Genomic DNA, 24,369 nt, shown 5'->3' on the forward strand with positions numbered 1-24,369 from the left:
TTGAAGTCATTTTCAAAAGCATTTGAGTGGTCTGAAATTTGTGCGATGTGCAAAAGTACTCAATTACTTTTCAAGAATACATAAAAATATCGAGAGTATTATTGCAACTTGGCATTGGTGATCTAGCTTTTGGGTTAAGCAGCACTTGTCAATGAGTTTCGTTCGACTAATTTATAACATACTTTGTGTAAGGCACAGTGGACGCTCAATTTAATGCGCGCATGCACGCTCTTGCTCTCCCTCCCTCTCCCTCTCTCTCTCTCTCTCTCTCTCTCTCTCTATCTTTCTGTCTCTCTTCCTCTCTCACCCACACCCATTCACCAACCAACCCACCCACCCACCCACCCACACACCCACCCACCCACCCACCTACCCACACACACACACACACACACACACACACACACACACACACCACACACACACACACACATAAACGCACGCACACACCTGAATTTTGGGCCATTTTCATAAGTGTCCAAAAGCCTTGTAGTATTTAGGAATGTTGGCGTCGTTTGTTTCGTTTGTAGTACATGCAGGTATGCAGTCAGCCGTATAATATCCTAAATAGCACGCTAGACGAGCGAGTACAATGCTTGTTATACATTAGTAAAGCAACTTATCACAAGATATGCATACAAGTTAAACGGTCAGATGCTTTATCCATTTTTACAACGGAACACCTTCACAACGAGTCAAATAAATTAGAAATGCTGATAAATTGGCTATATTTATTTTTTAGAGGATAGCCCAACCACTATCAGTTGCAAGACAATTGTCTGGATATGAGATTCAAATCATGTCTTAATTTAACGAGTCATTAATTACTGTAAGATCTCGACATATAACATTTTAAAATGGGAAAGACGAAGTCTCGTAAAACCGGCTGAGAAATTGCTCCAACACAACGAGCACAATGTCTCCCGATACTGAAACACAAAACTCTCCAGGAGATTATTTTCATAAAGACCAACCCCTCCCCCCCCCCCCCCCCCCCAGCGCTGAGGGAAGGTACCCCATTTCCACAGAAGAATAATTGGGAACATTAAAAGCTTTCCTAATTTGTGCAGCTTACACAGTAAACGAGTTCAGGATCCACGAAACAAAACAATTAATCAGGCAACGCAAGTTGCGACGGTAACTCCTGCAAAGTGTCAGTTGCTCAGAAAGTACGTAGCGCTAATGCGAAATGCTACACCAAACTTGGCAAACGTGAACTAGGGCGTGCCAGTCTCCACCAGATAAAGATCGCCCAAATCGGAGTCAGCAAGTGCGCTCTCCACTGGGCCACAAGACAAGAAGTCTCTCTTCCTTCCTGAAGGGTCGCAAATGTCTGAAATTAGTCTCCTCTAACTCCCAAATTTTTAGGAAACTCCACGTAAAAGGGATAACCCAATCGTACTGCCAGTGTGGCGACGAAAATATTGCTTTATTTGTTCGAATACGGGGGAACCCTGCAGAAATTTCCCAATCTTGTCTTTTTTTTCTATTTTGAGCCGTCAGTCTTCTGACTTGTATGATGCGGCCCGCCGCGAATTCCTCTCCCCTGCCAACTCTTCATCTCAGAGTTGCACTTGCAACCTACGTCCTCAATGATTTTGTGGATGTATTCTAATCTCTGTCTTCCTCTACAGTTTTTACCCTCAACAGTTCCCTCTAGTACTCTTTAAGTTATGCCCTGATGTCTTAATAGATGTCTCTTTTTCTCGTCAATGTTTTCCACATGTTCCTTTCGTCTCCGACTCTGCGCAGATCCTCCTCATTCCTTCATTCCTTACCTCATCAGTCCTCCTAATTTTCAAAACTCTTCTGTAACGCCACATCTCAAATGCTTCGACTCTCTTCTCTTTCTTTCTTCTTTTTTTTTACTTTTCCCGCATTTCATGTTTCACTGCCATACAATACCGTGCTCCAAATGCACATTCTCAGAAATTTCTTTATCAACTTAAGGCCCATGTTTGGTACTGCTAGATTTCTCTTGGCCAGGAATGCCCTTTTTGCTAGTGCTAGTTTGCTTCTTATATCCTCCTTCCTCCGACCATCATGGCTTATTTGGCTGCCTAGGGAGTAGATTCCTTAACTTCATCTACTTCGTCATCACTAACCTTTATTTTAAGTCTCGCTGTTCTAATTTCTGCTCCTTCTCATTAGTTTCATCTTCCTTCGATTTGTATTGTATTGTACGGAACTGGGGACCTAGAAACGACGGACAGGCTTCGTCCCCGCCGTGGCCCTCAGTGGTTCAAATGGTTCATAATCCCACAACAACAGGCTACAGCAGTCCACTCATCCCACCGCCGCCCCACACCGAACCCAGGATTATTGTGCGGTTCGGCCCCCAGTAACCCCCCCCCCCTCCCCCACCGCCCCGGGAACGTCTCACAGCAGAAGAGTGTAACCCCAATGTTTGCGTGGTAGAGTAATTATGGTGTACAGGTACGTGGATAAGACTTTGCGCAACAATCCCCGACATAGTGTAACTGAGGCGGAATAAGGGGAACAAGCCTGCATTCGCCGAGGCAGATGGAAAACCGCCTTAAAAACCATCCACAGACTGGTCGGCACACCGTTCCTCGATACTAATCAGCCAGGTGGATTCGTGCCGGGGACCGGCACACATTCCAGCCCGGAGAGCAATGCGTTAGACCGCTCCTTCGATTTATTCTCAGTCAATATTCCGAACTCATTAGAAAGTTCATTCCATTCAGCAGATCCTGTAATTCTTCTTCAAGGTCACTGGGAATATCAATTTCATCAGGGAATCTTATCATTGATATCATTTCACCTTGGATTTTAATTCCATTTTGGACCTTTCTTTTATATGCGTAATCGCTTCTTCGAAGTACAGACTGAACAGTTGGGGCGAAAGACTACATCCCTGTCCCACATCCTTTTTAATCCGAGCACTTCGTTCTTCGTCTCCCACTCTTATTGTTCCCTCTTGCTTCTTGTACATAGTGTATATTACCAGTATTTTTCTATAGCTTACCTTTGTTTTTCTCAGAATTTCGAACACCTTGCACCATTTTACATTGTCGAACGCTTATTCCAAATAGACAAATCCTGTGAACGAGTCTTGATTTTTCTTTAGGCTAGCTTCCATCGTCAACCCTAACATCAGAACTGCCTCTCTGGTGCTTTTATCTTCCCTAAAGCCTAACTTATCATCATCTAACACATTCTCACTTTTCTTTTTCTTCTCTGTATATTATTCTCGTCAGTAACTTTGAAGCAAGAGCTGTTAAGTTGATTGCGCTCTCGCACTTGTCGGCTCTTGCAATCTTCGGAATTGTAAAGATGATGTTTTTCCAAAAGTCAGATAGTATGTCGCCAGATTCATATATTCTGTACATCAACATTTTGTTTCTACTTCCCCCAACGATTTTAGAAATTCTGGTAGAGTGTTATCTATCCCTTCTCCCTTATTCGATCGCAAGTTTCCAAACCTATTTTAAATTTTGATTCTCATACTGGATACCCTATCTTTCCTACATTGACTTTTCTTTCTTCTATCAAGTCGTCAGATAAGTCTTCCCTCTCATAGAGGTCTTCAGTGTACTGTTTCCACCTATCTACCCTCTCTCTCCTTTGCACTTAACAGTGGAATTCCCATTGCACTCTTAATGTTACAACCCTTGCTTTTCATTTCATCGAAGGTTGTTTCGACTTTCCTGTATGCTGAGTCTGTCTTTCAGACAATCATTTCTTTTTTATGTCTTCACATTTTTCCTGCAGCCATTTCGCCGTAGCTTCCCTACATTTTCTGTTTCTTACGTTCCTAAGTGACATATTTCTGTATTCTTGAATTTTCCTGAACATTTCGTACTTCCTTCTTTCGTCGATCAGCTGAAGTATTTCTTCTGTTAGCAGTGATTTCTTTGCAGTTACCTTCTTTGTACCTGTGGTTTTCTTGCCAACTTCTATGACTGCCCTTTTTAGAAATATCCATTCCTATTCAACTGATCTTCCTACTGAGCTATTCCTTATTGCAGTATCTACAGCGTCTGAGAACTTCAAGCATATCTCTTCATTCCTTAGTACTTCTGGTACCACTTTTTCGCACTTTTATTTTTCCTGGCCAGTCTCTTAAGCTTCAGCTTACCCTTCATCACTACTAAATTGTGATCTGAGTCTACATCTGCTCCTGGGTACGCCTTACAATCGAGTACCCGTTTTCAAAATCTCTGCCTGATCATGATGTAATCTAACTGAAATCCTGTCGTATCTCCCGGCCTTTTCCAAGTATGCCTCCTCCTATTGTGATTTTGTAACAAAGTATTCACTATTAATAACTGAAACGTATTGCAGAACTCAATTAGTTTACCTCCTGTCTCACTCCAACTACCAAGCCCATATTCTCCCGTACCCCTTTCTTCTACTCTTTCCCCTACAACTGCATTCCAATCCTACTGAGTTACCCGCTCAGTACCCTCATATACTTTCTTTATCTCTTCATCTTTAGCTTGCGACAGCAGCATGTATACCTGAGCTATTGTTGTCGGTGTTGGTTTGCTGTTGATTCTGATGAGAACAATTCTACCACTGAACTGTTCACAGTATCTCACCCTCTCCCTTTATACCATATTCCACTGCTGTTGATTTTATCCTATAGACATTGATCAGAAATCCTTGTCTTCTTTCAATTTCACTTTAATGATCCTCTTTATACCTACATTGAGCCTTTGCATTTCCATTTTCAGATTTTCTAGCTTCCCTACCACGTTCAAGCCTCTGATATCCGTCACCCCGACTCTTAGAACATTGTCCTTTCATTGGTTATTCAACCTTTTTCTTATGGTCACCTACCTCTTGGCAGTCCCCTCAAGGAAATCCGAATAGGAGACTAGTCCTGAAGCTTTTGCTTCAGACTCTTCCAATTACTGGCCATATGTCCTGTAAATACGCGTTATGTGTCTTTAATGCAGTGGTTTCCGTTGCCTTGTGGATCCTAATCCCATTTATCATTGATGATTCTTCCGCCTTTAGGAGTAGTTTCCCACTTCAAAAGCTAGAGTGCAAGTGCTCTAAACCTGGTCCTGTGCCCTCTTTGACAAGGCCGTTGGCAGAATGAGAGTGATTTCTTACCCCGCAAGTCGTTGGACTGTTCTTGGCTTCCAGATCGTATCTTAACATGCAAAAGGCTGGTATCAGCTGCTAGCGATGCTTCACACATTTGTCGATCCCTCCAAGCCAAAGCACTGTGGTGGATAAGACACATTTGATTGGATAACAAAATGTATGTGCAATGGAACAGTACGAATTTTCTGTCTGTCCCCGAGCAGAGTTGCAGTGGTCTGTTCTCAGATCTGCGTACAGTGAGGTGAAGTCGTCACACTCAGTGACACACTACAGATATCCAATTCCTTAACGACAGACTGCATTAAAAGGAGAAAACGGCATTTGTCGACAAAGCCGGGCGCAGGAGCTTACTGTAGCCGACTTCTGGAAACTGCAGCGCCCTGGGGACCAACGTCTTTTCTCAAGAGCCTCTGTGGCTCACCTTCTGTGCTAATGCCAGACAATGAGACGGAAGTCTAGGCCTGCTCGTTTCCAGCAAGAAAATGTGAAGCCTTCTTCCCGATTTGGCAAGCCAAGTACTCCCCTTAAAAATAGCAAAAAAAAGCATAAAAATAATCAGATATCACACAGTCATGTTACAGTTTACCAGAAAGTTTAACTTTCCTCTGTACTGTGTGTACTGGCTTCATGTTCAAGTATCTGAAGTATGTATATTATTTATCAAAATACTTAAGTGTGTAACTTGTATTTCCAAGTGCTAAATCTATATGAGAAAAATACATCAGAACCTTATTGTCACTTTCACATGTAAAAGATGCACCTAAACTATGGAAATGATGTAACTTGCAGTATTTCCACACGCAAATTGTCTCATAACTGTACAAAACACATGTGCTCTGCTAAAAACATCATATTAGGCAGGCAGGTGATATTTCTTCCTAGGCCTATATGAGACTATGCACGAAAGCGAGCCACAGTATGCACCGTTTTAGGGGGGAAGAAAACAGAAACACACACAATGTTTATATCAAGTATCACAGCGTGATTTCCACATATAAGTGTTCATCAGAATACGTAAAGACTGTAACTTACATCGTTTCCACGCCTGAATAAAATCTTCTCGGTTTTCGTGCCTCGCCAATTCGAATAAAATTCAGCCATACTCTGGGCCAACGAGCAGCAACTTACGACGTGTACCGCAGAGGCGTAGACTGAGACAAGTTTTCCCACCCGCCCCCAAGATATAAGATATGCTGCTACCTGTTAAAGAAGACATAGCTCTTCGTGCACCCGGCTTGTATGGTATCCCTTGCGAGTGTGGCAGTATCTATTTAGGTCGGACAATTCGCACAGTTGCAGAGCGATATACCGAGCACAAGAAACGTACTAAACAAAGGGAGCTCGACATGTCGGCCATGGCTGAGCATTGCTTGGAAAAGGGACACAAAATACAGTTTGAAACGACGAGATTCGTGTCCCATGTGTCAACATACTGGTATTCCGTTAGGCAAAGAGGTGGCTGAGATTACAATGAACAGCAACAGTTTTGGCTCTGAGCACTACTGGACTTAACTTCTAAGGTCATCAGTCCCCTAGAACTTAGAACTACTTAAACCTAACTAACCTAAGGACATCACACGCATCCATGCCCGAGGCAGGATTCGAACCTGCGACCGTAGCGGTCGCGCGGTTCCAAATTGTAGCGCCTAGAACCGCTCGGCCACCCCTGCCGGCAGCAACAGCTTTAACAGGGACCAGGGGCTCACGCTTAGTAAGGTGTGGAGATTGGTTTCGGATGTCGAAAGGAGGTAACTAAGGTTGCTTAACTCTTGTAGGGAGGCGGGGGCGGTAGTCACAAACGTGGCGCCGGCCCCTCGTACCACCTGACATCGCACGGTCCCGCGCGGGGCCAACGAGATACACGGGCCCTGCAACGAATTTGTGACGTCACACTAGTCGGCCTGGCCGCCCCCTTCGCAAACGCTTGGCTTCGTGCAGGGACCACAGGAAATAAATTTTTGACTGAAATCGTACCCAGTAGAGGTCTTAATTTTTCTCGCGTGCTATCGACAAATTGCATGTATTTAACAGCGCTGTCAAGAATTATTAAATTCGTCTGAATAATCACTAGGCCCGCGCCGGACACGGCTGCTGCACTTGTAAGACCTGCAGTGTCACGTGCTGTGACGTACGCACCATGACCTGTCTTTCTCGTGGGCCTCGGTCCTGCGGCGAACCAGAGCTCCTATGAGCTGCCCAACTCACTTTCCGCGCACGTGTCGTTTTGGCCCTCTCTGATTGGTGCCAGCGGCCCTAATCGTGGCTACATGAAGCGGAAAAGCGGAGAGCCAACGATGAAAAAGTATATCTCACTCTGTTACTATGGTCGTGTGTCAGATAAAATTGCTAATACGTTCCATAGAGTCGACGTTACGATGGGTTTTCGGACAAATAATCAAGTTGGCAAAATACGGCGACATAGCCTGGATCCAGCGATTAGTAAGTTTAGCACAATCGGGGGTCTACGAGGTCAGTAGTGGCTCGTGTGCGCAGCATTACAGTGGACAGACTGGGAGGGATGTTCAGGTTACGTATCGTGAGCATGGATATGCTGGTAACCGTAGTTCATTAGGGGGCCGTATAAGAGATTTCAAGCATTGCTTAAGAAGCATTAATGGTGATTTGTCCATCCTGCACTGAGGTGGTAAAGGTACGGAGGGAATTGAAATTTACGTGAGCTATCAGGAGGATCTGAATCTTTTGATAAATGAGCAGGTAGCGAGCTGTCGTAAACGGTTATTCGATTTCTTCCATGATGTGATAGTGAAAAACTAAATAAGGACTTTTTTAACAATACGTTAACCTTCAACTGCTTTTATACTGCTTTGCATTAAGGCCGCAACCTAAATACTGTGAAATTCCCTGTAAGTTACCTTCAGACTTCGTGCATTCACAGCTATAATCAATCGTGAGGAACTCTAGTGGGGCCGGCCAGTGTGGCCGAGCGGTTCTAGGCGCTTCAGTCTGGAACCGCGCGACCGCCATGGTCGCAGGTTCGAATCCTGCCTCGGGCATGGATGTGTGTGATGTCCTTAGGTTAGTTAGGTTTGAGTAGTTCTAAGTTCTAGGGGACTGACGACTCAGATGTTAAGTCCCATAGTGCTCAGAGCCATTTCAACCATTTCAACTCTAGTGGGACTATCGTAAGTTTTCCTCTGAAAACTGTGTTTTATTTGTTTCACAAGAAACTAGAAAGTTTCTGGTGGCTCTTTTTACTTGTTGTCATTTTTCATAATTTTAATGAAGAATAACAAAACATAAAATTGTTTTTTACTGATTTTATTTCTTAAACTTACGACGCATCATACGATGTAGAGGGCGCGCAACTTATGTACTCTGTTCTTTGATTATGGCTCCGTAGTGAGCCCGTCTCACTTCATGTTTTGGTTTTGAGTGATCTACGTCACTTACTGTATTAGACAACAAATGTTGTTTGTCAGTTCTGTATGGACGTCATTATGCATCCACTCAACCTTCTTTTCTAAGGAGTGGTATGTATTTCGTTTTGTTTAATTGCTCTACTCGATTTCAACAAGTTGAAATGCTAAGTCGCTGTATGTACTATTATTTGCATCGTTTCTTTGTATTTTTTTACTAGGCGCTCTGATGATGGACTTTGCTCAAAAAGCGCCAGCGCAGTAAAGGATTTCCTGCCATCTAGATCTCCTTCATTTCAGCAGCCTACCAGCATTTTTAAAGTCATATTTATATTGATTGTGATTATGGCTTCATACTTCCATCAAGTCTTTAAGTCTTATCTACGGAAACTGCACACATAAACAAACAAGGCAATGATAGTTGACCCAACCAACGGGCATCCGGAAGTAAAATAGTATTCTAACACCATAATCTGACAGTGGGTGTCAGTCACTCGATCTTGAAATTGTACTTTGACATCAGTTGCTGACAGTGTATTTGTAGCATGGATGACTTGGTCTAAACGGAATAGTATGCTCTGTTCTACAAACATTTTCTTGAATGCTGTTGCAACTGCACTGACTTGAAGAGTTTTTAGTGACGTTAACATGTGAAATCGTCCAACCCTCTTCACTGGACTGATACTTCAGAAATACTCGTAATATTTACGAAATTTGTGCGCATGTGGTATTAATACTGGTACCATGCATGCAACTACTGAAACGCTTTTTTTTTTCATTGCGATAAATATTTCGTTTTAAACAGTTAAAACATCATCACTGGCAAATACTTCGCCCACTAAGTGCTTTTAAACCTATCAATATCAACGCATTTTTGATAACATATATTACCAATATGGGGGTACTTTAAGATCAAAAAATGTAAAAAATAAAATTCTCGTGAACTGGTGTTGGCTCCTGTGAAAAACTTACTTTCTGAAGATGTACTGATACGTAAGTAGGGTGATGGAACTGAAAATAGTCAATATGACATTCATTGTGAAAAGTCACATCTACTACCACCTCAATGAGCCTTTGATTTTTAATTACCTACAAGTAAAAAAATTTAAAACAGTGATAGAACCTGGTACATGAATTTATTAGAAAAACGTTTTTTAAATATTAAAATATAAAGTACACAGCTACTTTAAAATATTTATAAAAGTTGGGCACAAAGCACACCTCCCCCTCGCCCCTCTTAGTATTGAGTTAATGTGGACGTGATGTCTGCTTGCACATTTCACTAAAATTTTTGCCAATGGCACGGCTGCATTGAATAAAAAAGAAACAGTGGGACCGTAAACGACGATCAACGAAACACAACAAGCCTCACAACGTCTATATGGGCAAAGGCACGTTCACGAACTTCCAACATGCTGGAATAATTGTGGGTCGCCAACTTCCGTTAATCAGTATCAACAAAAACTAGTCAAAGTTGCAAATTTCACATTTTTATTCACTTGATGACTAGTTTTGGGCCCGTACCCATATTCAAATCATCGTAACAAAGTCAAAAATGGTGTTTCCGATAGTGGAATAACCATGTCAAAATTGCTTAAATGAGCAGTTACAGTGCATATACAGGGTGTTTCAAAAATGACCGGTATATTTGAAACGGCAGTAAAAACTAAACGAGCAGCGATAGAAATACACCGTTTGTTGCAATATGCTTGGGACAACAGTACATTTTCAGCCAGACAAACTTTCGAAATTACAGTAGTTACAATTTTCAACAACAGATGGCGCTGCAAGTGATGTGAAAGATATAGAAGACAACGCAGTCTGTGGGTGCGCCATTCTGTACGTCGTCTTTCTGCTGTAAGCGTGTGCTGTTCACAACGTGCAAGTGTGCTGTAGACAACATGGTTTATTCCTTAGAACAGAGGATTTTTCTGGTGTTGGAATTCCACCGCCTAGAACACAGTGTTGTTGCAACAAGACGCAGTTTTCAACGGAGGTTTAATGTAACCAAAGGACCGAAAAGCGATACAATAAAGGATCTGTTTGAAAAATTTCAACGGACTGGGAACGTGACGGATGAACATGCTGGAAAGGTAGGGCGACCGTGTACGGCAACCACAGAGGGCAACGCGCAGCTAGTGCAGCAGGTGATCCAACAGCGGCCTCGGGTTTCCGTTCGCCGTGTTGCAGCTGCGGTCCAAATGACGCCAACGTCCACGTATCGTCTCATGCGCCAGAGTTTACACCTCTATCCATACAAAATTCAAACGCGGCAACCCCTCAGCGCCGCTACCATTGCTGCACGAGAGACATTCGCTAACGATATAGTGCACAGGATTGATGACGGCGATATGCATGTGGGCAGCATTTGGTTTACTGACGAAGCTTATTTTTACCTGGACGGCTTCATCAATAAACAGAACTGGCGCATATGGGGAACCGAAAAGCCGCATGTTGCAGTCCCATCGTCCCTGCATCCTCAAAAAGTACTGGTCTGGGCCGCCATTTCTTCCAAAGGAATCATTGGCCCATTTTTCAGATCCGAAACGATTACTGCATCACGCTATCTGGACATTCGTCGTGAATTTGTGGCGGTACAAACTGCCTTAGACGACACTGCGAACACCTCGTGGTTTATGCAAGATGGTGCCCGGCCACATCGCACGGCCGACGTCTTTAATTTCCTGAATGAATATTTCGATGATCGTGTGATTGCTTTGGGCTATCCGAAACATACAGGAGGCGGCGTGGATTGGCCTCCCTATTCACCAGACATGAACCCCTGTGACTTCTTTCTGTGGGGACACTTGAAAGACCAGGTGTACCGCCAGAATCCAGAAACAATTGAACAGCTGAAGCAGTACATCTCATCTGCATGTGAAGCCATTCCGCCAGACACGTTGTCAAAGGTTTCGGGTAATTTCATTCAGAGACTACGCCATATTATTGCTACGCATGGTGGATATGTGGAAAATATCGTACTATAGAGATTCCCAGACGGCAGCGCCATCTGTTGTTGAAAATTGTAACTACTGTAATTTCGAAAGTTTGTCTGCCTGAAAATGTACTGTTGTCCCAAGCATATTGCAACAAACGGTGTATTTCTATCGCTGCTCGTTTAGTTTTTATTGCCGTTTCAAATATACCGGTCATTTTTGAAACACCCTGTAGATGGTATCTCCGAAAATGCAAAAGCCATGTCGAAAACGTGTAAACGAACAGTTACAGCGCATACAGATAACTCACCTGTATGCGATGAAACTGTTCGTTTTCACTTTTTTGACAAGGTTTTTGCGTTTTCGGCAACAGCATTTTTGATTGTTACCATGATTTTAAAGTGGGTTCCCGCCCGAAAATAATCATCGAGTAAATACAAAAAGTAAAATTTGCAACTTTGGCTGGTTTTTCGTGCTCTGAAAGCCATGTTTCTTTGTTCGCTAATATCGCAGACTACTCGCAACCACGATGTAGAAGTGATCAAAGGGAATTATTATGACGTGGTTGTGTGAGGTGGGTGTGTATTTACAGTTTGAGTAAGTGAATGCATTTCTAGGTGCATACATAATTATTACTCAGCAACATTGGCGTTATAAACGTGTGGCAACTACACACATCAAAAAAAGTTTGCATCACATCGGTTCCGAGGGTCCGGAACCTGTACAGAAAATTGGAATAGAGATCAACATAAACATCGTTTCCGCCCTTTTTATTGCTCATGAAAACCACACATTGCATGTCGTACCACCATATAGTGACACCTTCAGAAGTGGTGGTCTAGATTACTGTACACACCGGAACCTCTAATACCCAGTAGAACGTCATCTTGCATTGATGCATGCTTGTATTCGAGATGGTATACTATCCACAAGTTCATCAAGGCACTGTTAATACAGTTTGTCCCACTCCTCAACCGCGATTCGGCGTAGATCCCTCAGAGTGGTTGGTGGGTCACGCCTTCCATAAACAGCCCTTTTCAATCTATCTCAGGCATGTTCGATAGGGTTCATGTTGGAGAACAAGCTGGCGAATTTAGTCGAGCGATGTCGTTATCCCGAAGGAAGTCATTACAAGAGGTGCACGATGGGGCGCGAATTGTCGTCCATGAAACGAATGCCTCGCCAATATGCTGGCGATATTGTTGCACTATCGGTCGGAGGATAGCATTTACGTATCGTACAGCCGTTACCGCGCCTTCCATGACCACCAGCAGAGAACCTCCATCTTGCTGTACTCGCTGGATAATGTCTCTAAGGCGTTCAGTCTGACCGAGTTGCCTCAAACACGTCTCCGTCGATTGTATGGTTGAAGCCATATGTGACATTCATCGCTGAAGAGAACGTGATGCCAATCCCGAGCGGTCCATTCGGCATGTTGTTGGGCCCATCTGTACCGCGCCGCATGGTGTCGTAGTTGCAAAGATGGAACTCGCCATGGACGTCGGGATTGAAGTTGCGCATCATGCAGCCTATTGCGCACAGTGTGAGTCGTTACACGACGCCCTGTGGCTGAACGAAAAGCATTATTCAACATGGTGGCGTTGCTGTCAGGGTTCCTCCGAGCGGTAATCCGTAGGTAGCGGTCATCCACTGCAGTAGTAGCCCTTGGGCGGCCTGAGCGAGGCGTGTCATCGACATTTCCTGTCTTTTTGTATCTCCTCCATGTCCGAACTACATCGCTTTGGTTCACTCCGAGACGCTTGGGTACTTCTCTTGTTGAGAACCCTTCCTGGCACAAAGTAACAATGCGCACGCGACGCAACCGCGGTATTGACCGTCTAGGCATGGCTGAACTACAGACAACACGAACCGTGTACATCGTTCCTGGTGGAATGGCTGGAACTGAACGGCTGTCGGACCCCCTCCGTCTAATAGGCGCTGCTCATGCATGGTTATTTGCATCTTTGGGCGGGTTTAGTGACATCTCAGAATAGTCAAATGGACTGTGTCTGTGATATAATATCCACAGTCAACGTATATCTCCAGGAGTTCTGGGTGACGCAATTTTTTTTTTATGTGTGTGTATTTCACGTCAGAAAATTACGTTTGATTAATTTTCTTGATCCTTGTTCTTGCATGTTTGAGTAAGTTGCAGAACGAGTACATGAGTACAGCTCTATAGCTTTTGAGTGAGACAGTGGATTTAATTTCATTACATTTAGCTCTGAATTAATCACTTTTGACTAACGCACTTAAGTTCATTAAATGTAACATAATGACTGATTAATGGTCCTTTGCATTATTTAAGTTTAAGTTGACGATCGCATTGGGTTATAACATGAGTGTGTACTTGATTACAACCGTGCTCTTGAAATGTTGGCAGCTTGTTTTGGGCCTGCGATCTGCTTCCTGGCGCTGACCTTCATCGACTGCGACGTGCCAGCCATCATCACGCTGTTCGTCTTCACCATGGTGTTCCGCTGCGCCATTTACGGCGGCTCCTACCTCAACCACATCTATCTGTTCCCTCGCGCCTACGGAAGCGCGGCTGGTCTTTTTCTGACTCTGGCCAACTCCACAGGGATCATCACTCCGATAGTCACCAGCGCTTTTGTATCAGGCCGGGTAAGTACTTGCAAAGTGCCTGGTATTGAACAGACGGGGAGACAAGAAACGGACCTAATAAAAACACGTTAAATAACGTTTCAACGATCGCTATTTCCACTTTTCACTTATGCTTTCATAGACACAGTCACATTTAACATAGTGATGTGTCCATTGAGCTCTACAATACCACAATGAAGAACTCTGGTCTCTGTGCAGAGCACATCATCCTGCCTGTGAATTCCATTCGTTCGCATCGGCCGGCGTGTCGTAGACAGGCAAAAAGTTACTATCGGTCTGTACGTGATTAAGAACTATTTATTTATTTCTGGCTGTAGCCTTACTGTATCGGCGTCTGAGGCAAGGAACTATCAGGTTAGTAAAATATTGCAATACTTCACCAGAAGGCGGTCACACAAGCGAAATAATTTCTGCCTTCGCATAAGCTACGAAATTTTACAATATCGCATGTGGGTTTGTTGCTGCAATTGGCAACTGAAAACTTAGTGATTCAGAAATGTTTCGGGTGAGTCGTATGCTTACCGAGCATCTACAGAAAACTGACGAATATTTGTAACACTACTCCCCAAATCCGAGTTTGTTGCCTTGCTCATATATGTGTTCAAGTTGTCTATGCGTAGTATTCAGAAATGCTGATGATCTTCCTCAAAACTCAATATTAAATATTATGCTGAGAGAATTTTGCTGCGGCATTTGCAATGCGGTACTTGTTTCTGTGAGGTAGACAGCATAAATACTGGTAAGCATTACATCATTCCATATGTGAATAATTTAAACACGTTTTTCGTCTTAGATTCAGAAGTAAAGGGGATTGGACAATTTAATATCATTACTTCCTTGATTCATTCATAATTTTTATCACCAGCAGAGGCATGTCTGAGCAAACAATGTTAGCATCGTTTAATAGGTATCTGGATTGTTCATCGCTCATTATTACAGGATATAGACATACACTACACTGAGGTGACGTTTGTCACGGGATGCCTCCTAATATCCTGCCGGACCTCTTTTTGACCGGCGTAGTGCGGAAACTCTGTGTGGCAAGGACTCAACAAGTCGTTGGAAGTCCCCTGCAGAAATACTGAGCCATGCTGCCTGTATAGTTGTACATAATTGCGAAAGTATTGCTGGCGCAGGATTTTGTGCATGAGCTGACCCCTCCATTATGCCCCAGAAATTTCCCAACGGCTCCATTTCGAGTGATCTGGGTGTCTAATCATTCGCTCTGACTGTCCGGAATTTTCTTCAATCCAGTCGCGAACAGTTGTAGACCGATGACCTAAACACAGCCCATACCATTATGGAGGCACAACCACAGTGCATTGTTGACAACTTCGGACGATAGCTTCGCGAGGTCTGTGCCACACTCGATCCCTATCATCAGCAATTACAAATTGAAATCGGGATTCATTTGACCAGATGTCGTTTTTTCTGTCGCCTAGGGTCCGACAGATATGGTCACTGGCCCAGCAGAGGCGCTGCAGGCAATTTCGTGCTGTTGGCAAGGGCACTCACGTCGGTCGTCTGCGGCCATAGACCTTTAACGACCAATTTCGCAGCACTTTCCTACGGGATACGTTCATTGCACGTCCCGTATTGATTTCTGCGGCTGTTTCCCGCAGTGTTGCTCTTCTGTTAGCACTGACAGCTGTACGCAAACACCGCTGCTCTCGTTCGTTAAGTGATGGCCGTCGAACATTGCGTCTGCCGGGGTGAGAGGTGATGCCTGAAAGTTGGTATACTCAGCACACTTTTGGCGCTGTGGATCTCGGAATATTTAATTCCGTAACGATTTCCGAAATAGAATGTCCCATGCGTCTAACTCTAACACTTTCCCGTCGTGCGGTCATAATCGAGTCGAAAACTTTTTCACTTGAATCACTTGAGTACAAGTGACATCTCCACGAATTCATTGCCGTTTCTTGCCTTGTGTATCCGATACGCACCTGTATATGTGTATATCGCTAGCCTATGACTTTCTGTCACCTCAGTATATTTAAAACTTTGGATAGTACAGTATATATTTTATCAGTTATTGCTGCATTTCATCACGCTGTTTTGCACGTCAGCAGAAAGTATAGACAAAGCTTAACTGAACAGTTTTCTGGCCAGTCTGATAGTTTTCGGATCTCTCTTGAGTTTTGAAATGATACAGCGAAACTGCACTAGTTTTTGAAGAATTCATTTTGTTCTCCAGAAATCTGATCCACTGTATGTCATAGGGTCGTGTAACCGTAGAATCGGAAACTGCGTTCAAGCGACGTTTCGTGGCCGCCATGTTATCGTTGGCAAGAAACGAAATATGAGAATCTTCGGCCTGAACACTCAAGCAGCAGTTCGACATCGTGTTGAGGTAGAAATCAATAGCTATGTCGTGGCTGAAGTCGGCAGTGAGCACAAAGCAGTCAGTTCTGGTTGATATCAGTCAAGTTCTATTGCTTTAGCTAGTCCACGGCTTCCATTAAGTAACTTTATTTTTGTAGTAGGCCGTGGCTAATCCCACCAGACACCTCGCCGAGAATCTTCTTAGAGCACGCGAATACCAGTAGCAGCTGATAACTGCTTTGAACTGCACACCTATGTCAGCTTTTCAGTAATCCACGCAACATTATGACGAAACGAAAATTCAGAGCTATCTTCGTGTTGTACTACACGTGATAAAACGTAATGCTCAAGTACTGAAAAATGAAGATCAGTTCGAGAAACATGGAATGAATAGCAATTGGAATGATACCGTATGCACGGATTTAGTCTTTGTGGCAAGTAACACTGTTATTGCACATTTTATCACAGCAGTTGTGTTACTATTCCATAATGGATATAATGATAGACTGTTTCTTGTTTCTCTATTTATTTAACTGCCCTTATGATTGCACTTGTACTGGCTTGTCATGTTCCCCGTCCACTTCTCCGCACTTTATGTTTGCATGTCGGTCGTTTTCCAGTTCTGTCACTGAAGACTAATTTTCCGTTACATAATTGCTTTTTAATTTGTGTATTTTATTTATTGGTTGGTTTTTGCTGTATTTGTGTGATGGCAGGATGATACAAATTATTGCTTTATCTATATAGTCGTTATTTTTATAATGACTGTACTATCTGATTTGTCTGATGTCATTTCTATTGCATTTTCTGTTAATAGTTCACTATTTCTTTAGTAGAGTATTTTGTTATGTAAATCTGTTTGTTGTAGATTTTCCTATTTTTTATTTATGTTTCTCTAACTTTTGCTACTTTTACTGTTAGCTTGTTTTGCTCATGTACTGGTAAATTTGCCATGTCAGTTGCTAGCTTTGTTATAGGTATAGTTGTTTTACAAATGTGCTGTAAAACTCTGGTTTCAAGCTGTATTTTAGTCCTGTATTGAGTAATTTTATTTCATTTGCGAATTCTGTATTGGTAAGATTTTTTACACACATGTAGAACTTTAGTGGTGATACAATTTCAGTCGTTAGTTTCCGTTTATAGTGCTGATTTTCGATTAACTTGTCAAATGTCTTTTTGAATGTTGTGCATAGGTTGCGACTGGTATGCCAAACATATCTATGTATGAACGCTGTAGTATAAATTAATAGTGTTACACTTTTGCTTGACTGTAAATGTGCTACGTACAGTTCTTGGTTGAGTTTTTCTTTATGATTTGCATTTCACACAAACAAAATTAAGATCAGGCAAGAATGAGGTACCTATTATTTTGTAATCCGAACATTTAAAAAATTTCCTGCGACGACTGCACAGAATAATGCATTGGACAGTCGGGAAGAAACTTTGGTATCAGATGTAAAGAACATACAAGAAACCGTGAAAGTTGTCAATGAAATTATTACTAACATCGGAAAATCCAAATTCTTAAGGCAGAAAAAATTCTCAATTCTTCTGCAAAATTCTACATAAAGTTCCTAAAGGTCATACTATGAACATCTTAGAAGAACTGGAAATTTACATACATACGAAAAAATATCCGAACGACATCCTTAAGGAACATATAGATAAAAAAAACTACTTAGAAAACTTTTTTGAAATAATAGAAAAAGAATAAGAACAAAAATGACGCAACAAATAATAAACAATAGATAATCTTAAACTTTTCATAACTTCACATTTGCGGTATCTGAAACGCAAAGACCGTCCCTGAACTTCTTCAGCCAGCCGGTGTGGCCGAGCGGTTCAAGGCGCTACAGTCTGGAACCGCGCGACCACTACGGTCGCAGGTTCGAATCCTGCCTCGGGCATGGATGTGTGTGATGTCTTTGGTTAGTTAGGTTTAAGTAGTTCTAAGTTCTAGGGGACTGATGACCTCAGATGTTAAGTCCCATACTGCTCAGAGCCATTTGAACCATTTTTTGAACTTCTTCTATATAATTTCTCTGTAAATATGAAGCATCGTATGAGTGAAAACGGTCAAACAACATTCAGAAAGTACTGTATAAAATCACTAAATGTCCAATACAAAACAAACTGTGTGATATATAATAACGACATATTATTAAACTCGCTCCAATATGCATTAGGGGTGTCATTGCACCTAGACTTAAGTACAGTATGATGTATTGTTACATAGAAAATACATATACGTAAATATACTATAACAACTGCAAACTAGCCGCATGTTTGCTACCGTGGGGTCCTTAAATAATACCCAAGTCAGGGGGCAGAATCACGATGTTATACACATCACACCCAAGCGGGTTTATACTGAATCTGCGCACGTTGTGTAACGCAACCTTATGTTGGCCCTGATATAAATCCTACGTGGGGTGGCTAGCCTCTCTCATATTTTATTTATTAAATTAATTGATCAAAGTTCCCCCTCCAAAAATGATTATGGGAAAGGATTATGGTGAGTATGACTGTTTAGCAGAAAAATGTTGTCCTAAAATTTTACAATTACATTTACTTTATTTGAATAGAACACAAAATTGATCAAGAATTTCTACAAGTAACAAACATGTATGTTAAATTAAACCAAATATGTAAATAATCCTCACTTGATAGAGGTGTTGCAAGAACTTAGTACAAACGACACTACGAAAAATCTAGTGTGCTTTTCTCCCATGAGAAAAGAGGTCAAAGAGAAGAGGTAGAATGTTAATGTCGATAAACAAGTGGGTAATCAGATGCAGTACCACGAAATCATCTAAGGAGGCTAAGTGGTTCTACAGGTTTCACCGCTATGAAACCTCATTTCGAATTTTGGGCGGACGAAAAATCAACTGAAGTCTTACAGGAGGGAACTGCGTATGTTGCCGACAGTACGGCACAAGGCGGCGTGCTGTGCTGGCTTTGCCATCTGCTGATGGGCTCTACCTCGGAGACAGCGGAAGTGCGAGCGCAATAAAGAACTAAGCGTTTTTCCATGTCGCTGGACAAGTTAAAACTGCGAATGAAATAACTTTTTTTCCATGTGGCTGGACAGTTAAAACTGCGACTTGAATTACTCTGGAACGAGGGTGGCAAAGTACGTGACCGGCTACTGTGGCCGCCAGGAACCAGCTCCCAATTCTCTTCCGCCCCGCGTCCAGAGAGAGACCGCTCCGCTTTCCTAGAACTCGGCCAATCATCGCCAATAAACAAAGCTTTCGTCAATTATGGCCTTACAAGAAATTCTTCGAGACTCCCACTACCGTACTCCGTCAACTACGCGCCAATACCGTTCATTCCCACCAATTCCCGACGGTGACTTTAAACGTGTGCTGACGTAACAGTCGTGTAGCCTATCATAGCCTCTGCTAGGGCTTTGTGCAGGTATGTTCCTGGTGACAGGCATCAAAAGAATGTGATAACTGGGACGCAACGCGGGGCGCTGTTCTGTCAGCTATCCCATGGAGCTCAGCAATTATTTCTCTGAAACATACCTAACAACAGCACAGTTGTGGCGCGAAGCTGGCACATCCCTGCTCAGTACATGAGGCTTTAGCGAGAAAACTGCCCCCAGTCATTGTAGAAATACGAGCTTGGCCCCTGAGATCCGAAATTTTAGAAATGCAAGAAAGGCTGGTTTGCTGGCTCTTAATAAGTGTATCAAGAGACGTGGGGACCTGCCGCCTTGCATACTTATAACTCTCAACATGAACATTTGAAAATGGCGGTTCCACCGAAACGAAAGAGAAAGCTGCCAGCCAAGAATCGGGTCTCTGTCCGCAGTTCCCAATGAGTGGATGTCCCCCACACCTCGTGCTATTGTGAGCGGCTAGCCTCTTCACAGAGCAAAAGTTCCCTCTCGTCTCCTGATGAAATGAGCAGAATAAGGAAATGCATGCACCTTACTCCCAATTATGTACCTGCTTGTACATAGCATTCGATTACCTACTTTGCGTGACAGTGTAATGGTGTAGTGAAATGCATGCAGATTAATATTTCAGAAATGAAAGATAGGCTGGTTTGAGGGCCCTTGATAATTGTATGAGGAGGCCAAAGAACCTGCCGCCCTGCACAGTTATAAAGTCTCAACATGAACATTTGAAAATGACAGTTCCGCCGAAACGGACTCTTTCTGAATCAGTATAATCAAGACGAGTCAAATAACACAATCTGCAGCTAACCTTGTACCAACTGAAAGAAAAAATTGACCTTGTGTATACTGCGGGCCCAGAGAAGACGTTGTTATGTGTGAAATCAAGAGAAACTACGGGGAACATTGTGTTTTTCTTACGCCTAAAAATCAAAGTGATGAAACCCATACAGCATTCATTATTCTACACTGTGTCTTAAGTACAAAATCATACCATATTACATACACATAAAAGTGAAAGCAAAATATTATCTGGTGGAACGCCTAAGAAATGTTGGGTCAACAATTTGAATGAAACAGGAGACGATGAGCAACTAAATCATAAGGAAAAACTCAACCAAGAACTGCAGGTATCATATTTTCAACCATGGAAAAGTTTAACTCTAATTTTATTACCCATGCCACATTCTTTACTGTTCCAGACGTTTCCGTAACAAGTTTCCCTATTGCACACTCTTTTCTTTGAGTGCCTGTTGCTTTGGATGATACTTGTTCTGTTTAATTGTAGCAGTTATCTTACGCAATTGCGATTAGGCAGTTGCGATTAGCACATTTATCTGAAATATCTTGTTTGACCGAGAGGCATTAAAGAGCACTTGCTTTGGAATTCTTTTACAGGAAACAGTACAGCAGTGGAAATACGTCTTCTACGTGGCGATGACAATTTCATTTATACCGTATTTCGTGTTCCTCATTTTTGGTTCTGTTGACAATCACGAAATTAAATGGGAAGAGCGCAGAGAGAAGAGGAGGAAACAGAAGACGGGCCCATAAACATGAATCCGAATTACGCTGACGCTGTGTACTTCAAACGAGGTAGCAAAACGCCGCCGAAACCTGTATGAAAATAATTGTCTTCTGTCCAGATGCATTTGTTAGGAGGAATTCAGTGACGTCAAAAGGATGTCGTCGTCGCTGAGTGACTGAATATTAATCTAGTACACGTGAAAAGCAACCATTCTTATCAGTCTTTGTCATTAATACTACTTTTGTAACAGTTACGGTTCTGTAAATTAGTGCTTTGTTTCTGCAAAAGTTAACAGCGATGTGCGCAGATCGAGATGAATGTATCAAGCAGTGACAGAAGAGCACGCTTAAAAATGTACTGTTGTGGTATTGGCACATCCGTACTTTCGACATATTCTCTAATACTAGAGTAAATGTTCGTGAATTGTTGTTAAAAATCTAGTATTATGTTCTTTTAGTATACTTGTAAGAAAAGCTATGAGAATCTCTTCTGCATTGCAAATATCGTAGCTGAGCCAGTCTCTTTATAGTTCGATTACCACTGTTCCTTCTAGACTGCGATACGATGCTGTAAAAATTGATAAATAAGGACGAAGCACTCGTAAAATTCTGCTATCATTCATAATCTGAGTTATAAGTCTTCCACTACATAAAACGAAATTACCTGCGCCTATATGCTCACGTGAAAAATGGGTTACCCTTGTGTTTATTGTTCTGAATTACCTTATTGGGAATTAGTGAGATATTTTTGTGAGCTCTACGATACTCCCTTTTCTTTGATGTTCTGTGGTGTAACTAAACGAGCGATCAAAAAATTTCCGTTCGAAGGCCGTATAGTTCAGAAACGGTATGCCAATCAGGCAAAACCGCCGTGAACCCTGAGGCAATCATGCACCAGGTTGAAGATAAGTGTTTGATGAAACCCTTGTCCTCCTACTGCGTGAAGTAATCCATAACTGCTTGCTGCGCATCATCGTCCGGCAGGAATCGTCAACCCTTGAGAGTCTTTTTAAAGGGACCGAAGGCGCGATAATCGCATGGAGAGTGATTAGGATTCTATGGCAGGTGATAGTGTCTTCCACTTGAGTTAGCGTTTCCGTGTTACAAAACTCCGATGTGGATGTGTGCGTTATCATGGAGCAACAGCAGCTCTTGTCGCCGTTTTCCCAGACATTTTGCCTTAATTGTAAGCCGCAATTTCTCCAGCGTTGCGCAGTACCGTTCCCTAAAGTTGGAGACACCAAGTCCCTTGAAATAGATAAGCAATCCCAGATCGAATGACGACGAGCACGGAACTTGGCACACCATTCCGCAAGGGTGGTTTTCGACAGACATGCTGTCCGATGCACATCCTTCATTCTCCGATGGATGTCCACCAGTGTTTGTCCTTCGGCAGCCAAGAAAAGAACAACATCTCGTCGGTCCTGTCTGTACGCATTTACTAATAACGTCGCAATAGTTCACGTTTCCACGTTTATCGCACGCATATCGGAAAGTCATGAATGCACACACTAATCCCTTGCTTACGTGTCAAGGGGTATATAAAGGCATCGGAGTCGTGCTACGTTGCGTATACGCTGCACCAACGCCCTCAAACGGAAGCGTTTTGATCGCCCCTTACATATCGCAAAAGAAATATGCGTAGCATTATATAAATTTCAGACCTGTGAACACTAATTCTTCCAAGATTTGAGCTCTACGCCCTACGTTTAACAAAAACAGTCACTTAACAGACGTTGAATCGCGTATAATGAACCAACAGTACGAATATCTGAAAAAACCCACAAATGTGTGAAAGAGTAGTTGGTTACATCTATCAGCTAATGAAATGATTTCATCGATTATCAACACTTCTGTACTCAGGTTTTTAGTTCAGAGCGAATGTCGAAAGCTTTACGGGAGTCTCGTTTTCGATTGCCTTTCTACTTGTACCTATAGGTACATGCCACTCAGGTTTCTCCCTTCTGTTTTATTCTGTGGCATTGAAAATGACGCCGGCAGGTTTAAAGGGCATAGTAATTGCCTATCCACACAAGAGTAATATATTCCTTCTGCAACCCACATTTTTATTATGTCTTTTGAGACTGAAGGTTTATGTTGGCAAAGTTAGGAAATAAGCAAGAGTACATGTGACTCAAAAAATAGTTTTAGACTACCAGTAACACTCAGATAAAGCCATTAGTTTGTTACCAGACATAAAATAAACTTGAATCTTACAAATTGTCTATTTATGATTGTACAACATACTGTACAATAATTTAATTGAAATGTGAAAATTAATTAACATTTTCTCAATGTGTTTTTCATTTCAGAAGTTAGCATTTCAATTCTTCTTCATAGTAAAAATTGTATTTGCTGTCGCAGATTGACTGACTTGCGAGGTATAATATTTATTTCTTACGTGTAAATATAAGAGACTATCGAAAAGTATGAAACTATAAACTATCAATATTGTTATATTCATCAGAAAGGAGTTTTCTATGAAACAGTTATTAAGAATTAAATTATTCAAACGTTCTTCATGGATAATATCGCAAATGTAATATTGTATTTAAGATTGCCACGGAAAGTGACTCTTTAATCATAAGAACACAATTTAGTCTTACAAACAGTAAAAATGTCTCAAAGACATAAATAATACCGCTCTAGTATCATTTATGAGTTTGTATGTGACAGTGATGTTTGTATAGTAAATAAACATGTTGCCAAAACTATGAAAATACATATTTTAACTCGTTGTAATTGTTGCATTATATTTCCTCCTCAATAAAAAGAAAAACTGGAATCCTTCATAACCTAAGATGTTCCTGAGGTCAAAAACAATATACTTTCACTTATAAGAGAGGAATTTATAGTGTTTGAAGTATGGAACAATTTCATTTCTTTCTTTGGGATTTGTTTCTCATCCCTATGTCAATTAAAGGAAGAGGCTAACTTTCTTCTCTTTTAACTGATTCTGGTGAGAGTGTTACCGTTTTAGAGTTGTCAGTATCGTAAGTCGTCCTGTGTGCTACTAATGAGACAGTTGAGTAATGTCACCAACTTCATAATGTAACGGTCGCTTCCGCCTGATCTCTCGCAGTTAATCTTTTTC

General features: G+C 42.1%; 1 protein-coding gene across 1 annotated transcript in view; it reads left to right on the plus strand.

The window, feature by feature from the left end:
- LOC126412993 (putative inorganic phosphate cotransporter) overlaps window positions 1–21,302 on the plus strand; it is a 106,885-nt gene extending 85,583 nt beyond the window's left edge. The window contains exons 7-8 of the mRNA XM_050082885.1: window positions 13,776–14,017; window positions 21,147–21,302. Of these exons, the coding sequence (XP_049938842.1) occupies window positions 13,776–14,017; window positions 21,147–21,302 (398 nt within the window). The remainder of the gene's footprint in view (window positions 1–13,775; window positions 14,018–21,146) is intronic.
- Window positions 21,303–24,369: the final 3,067 nt, after the last annotated feature.

Source organism: Schistocerca serialis, chromosome 7 (assembly GCF_023864345.2).
Source record: "Schistocerca serialis cubense isolate TAMUIC-IGC-003099 chromosome 7, iqSchSeri2.2, whole genome shotgun sequence".
Lineage (NCBI taxonomy): Eukaryota > Metazoa > Arthropoda > Insecta > Orthoptera > Acrididae > Schistocerca > Schistocerca serialis.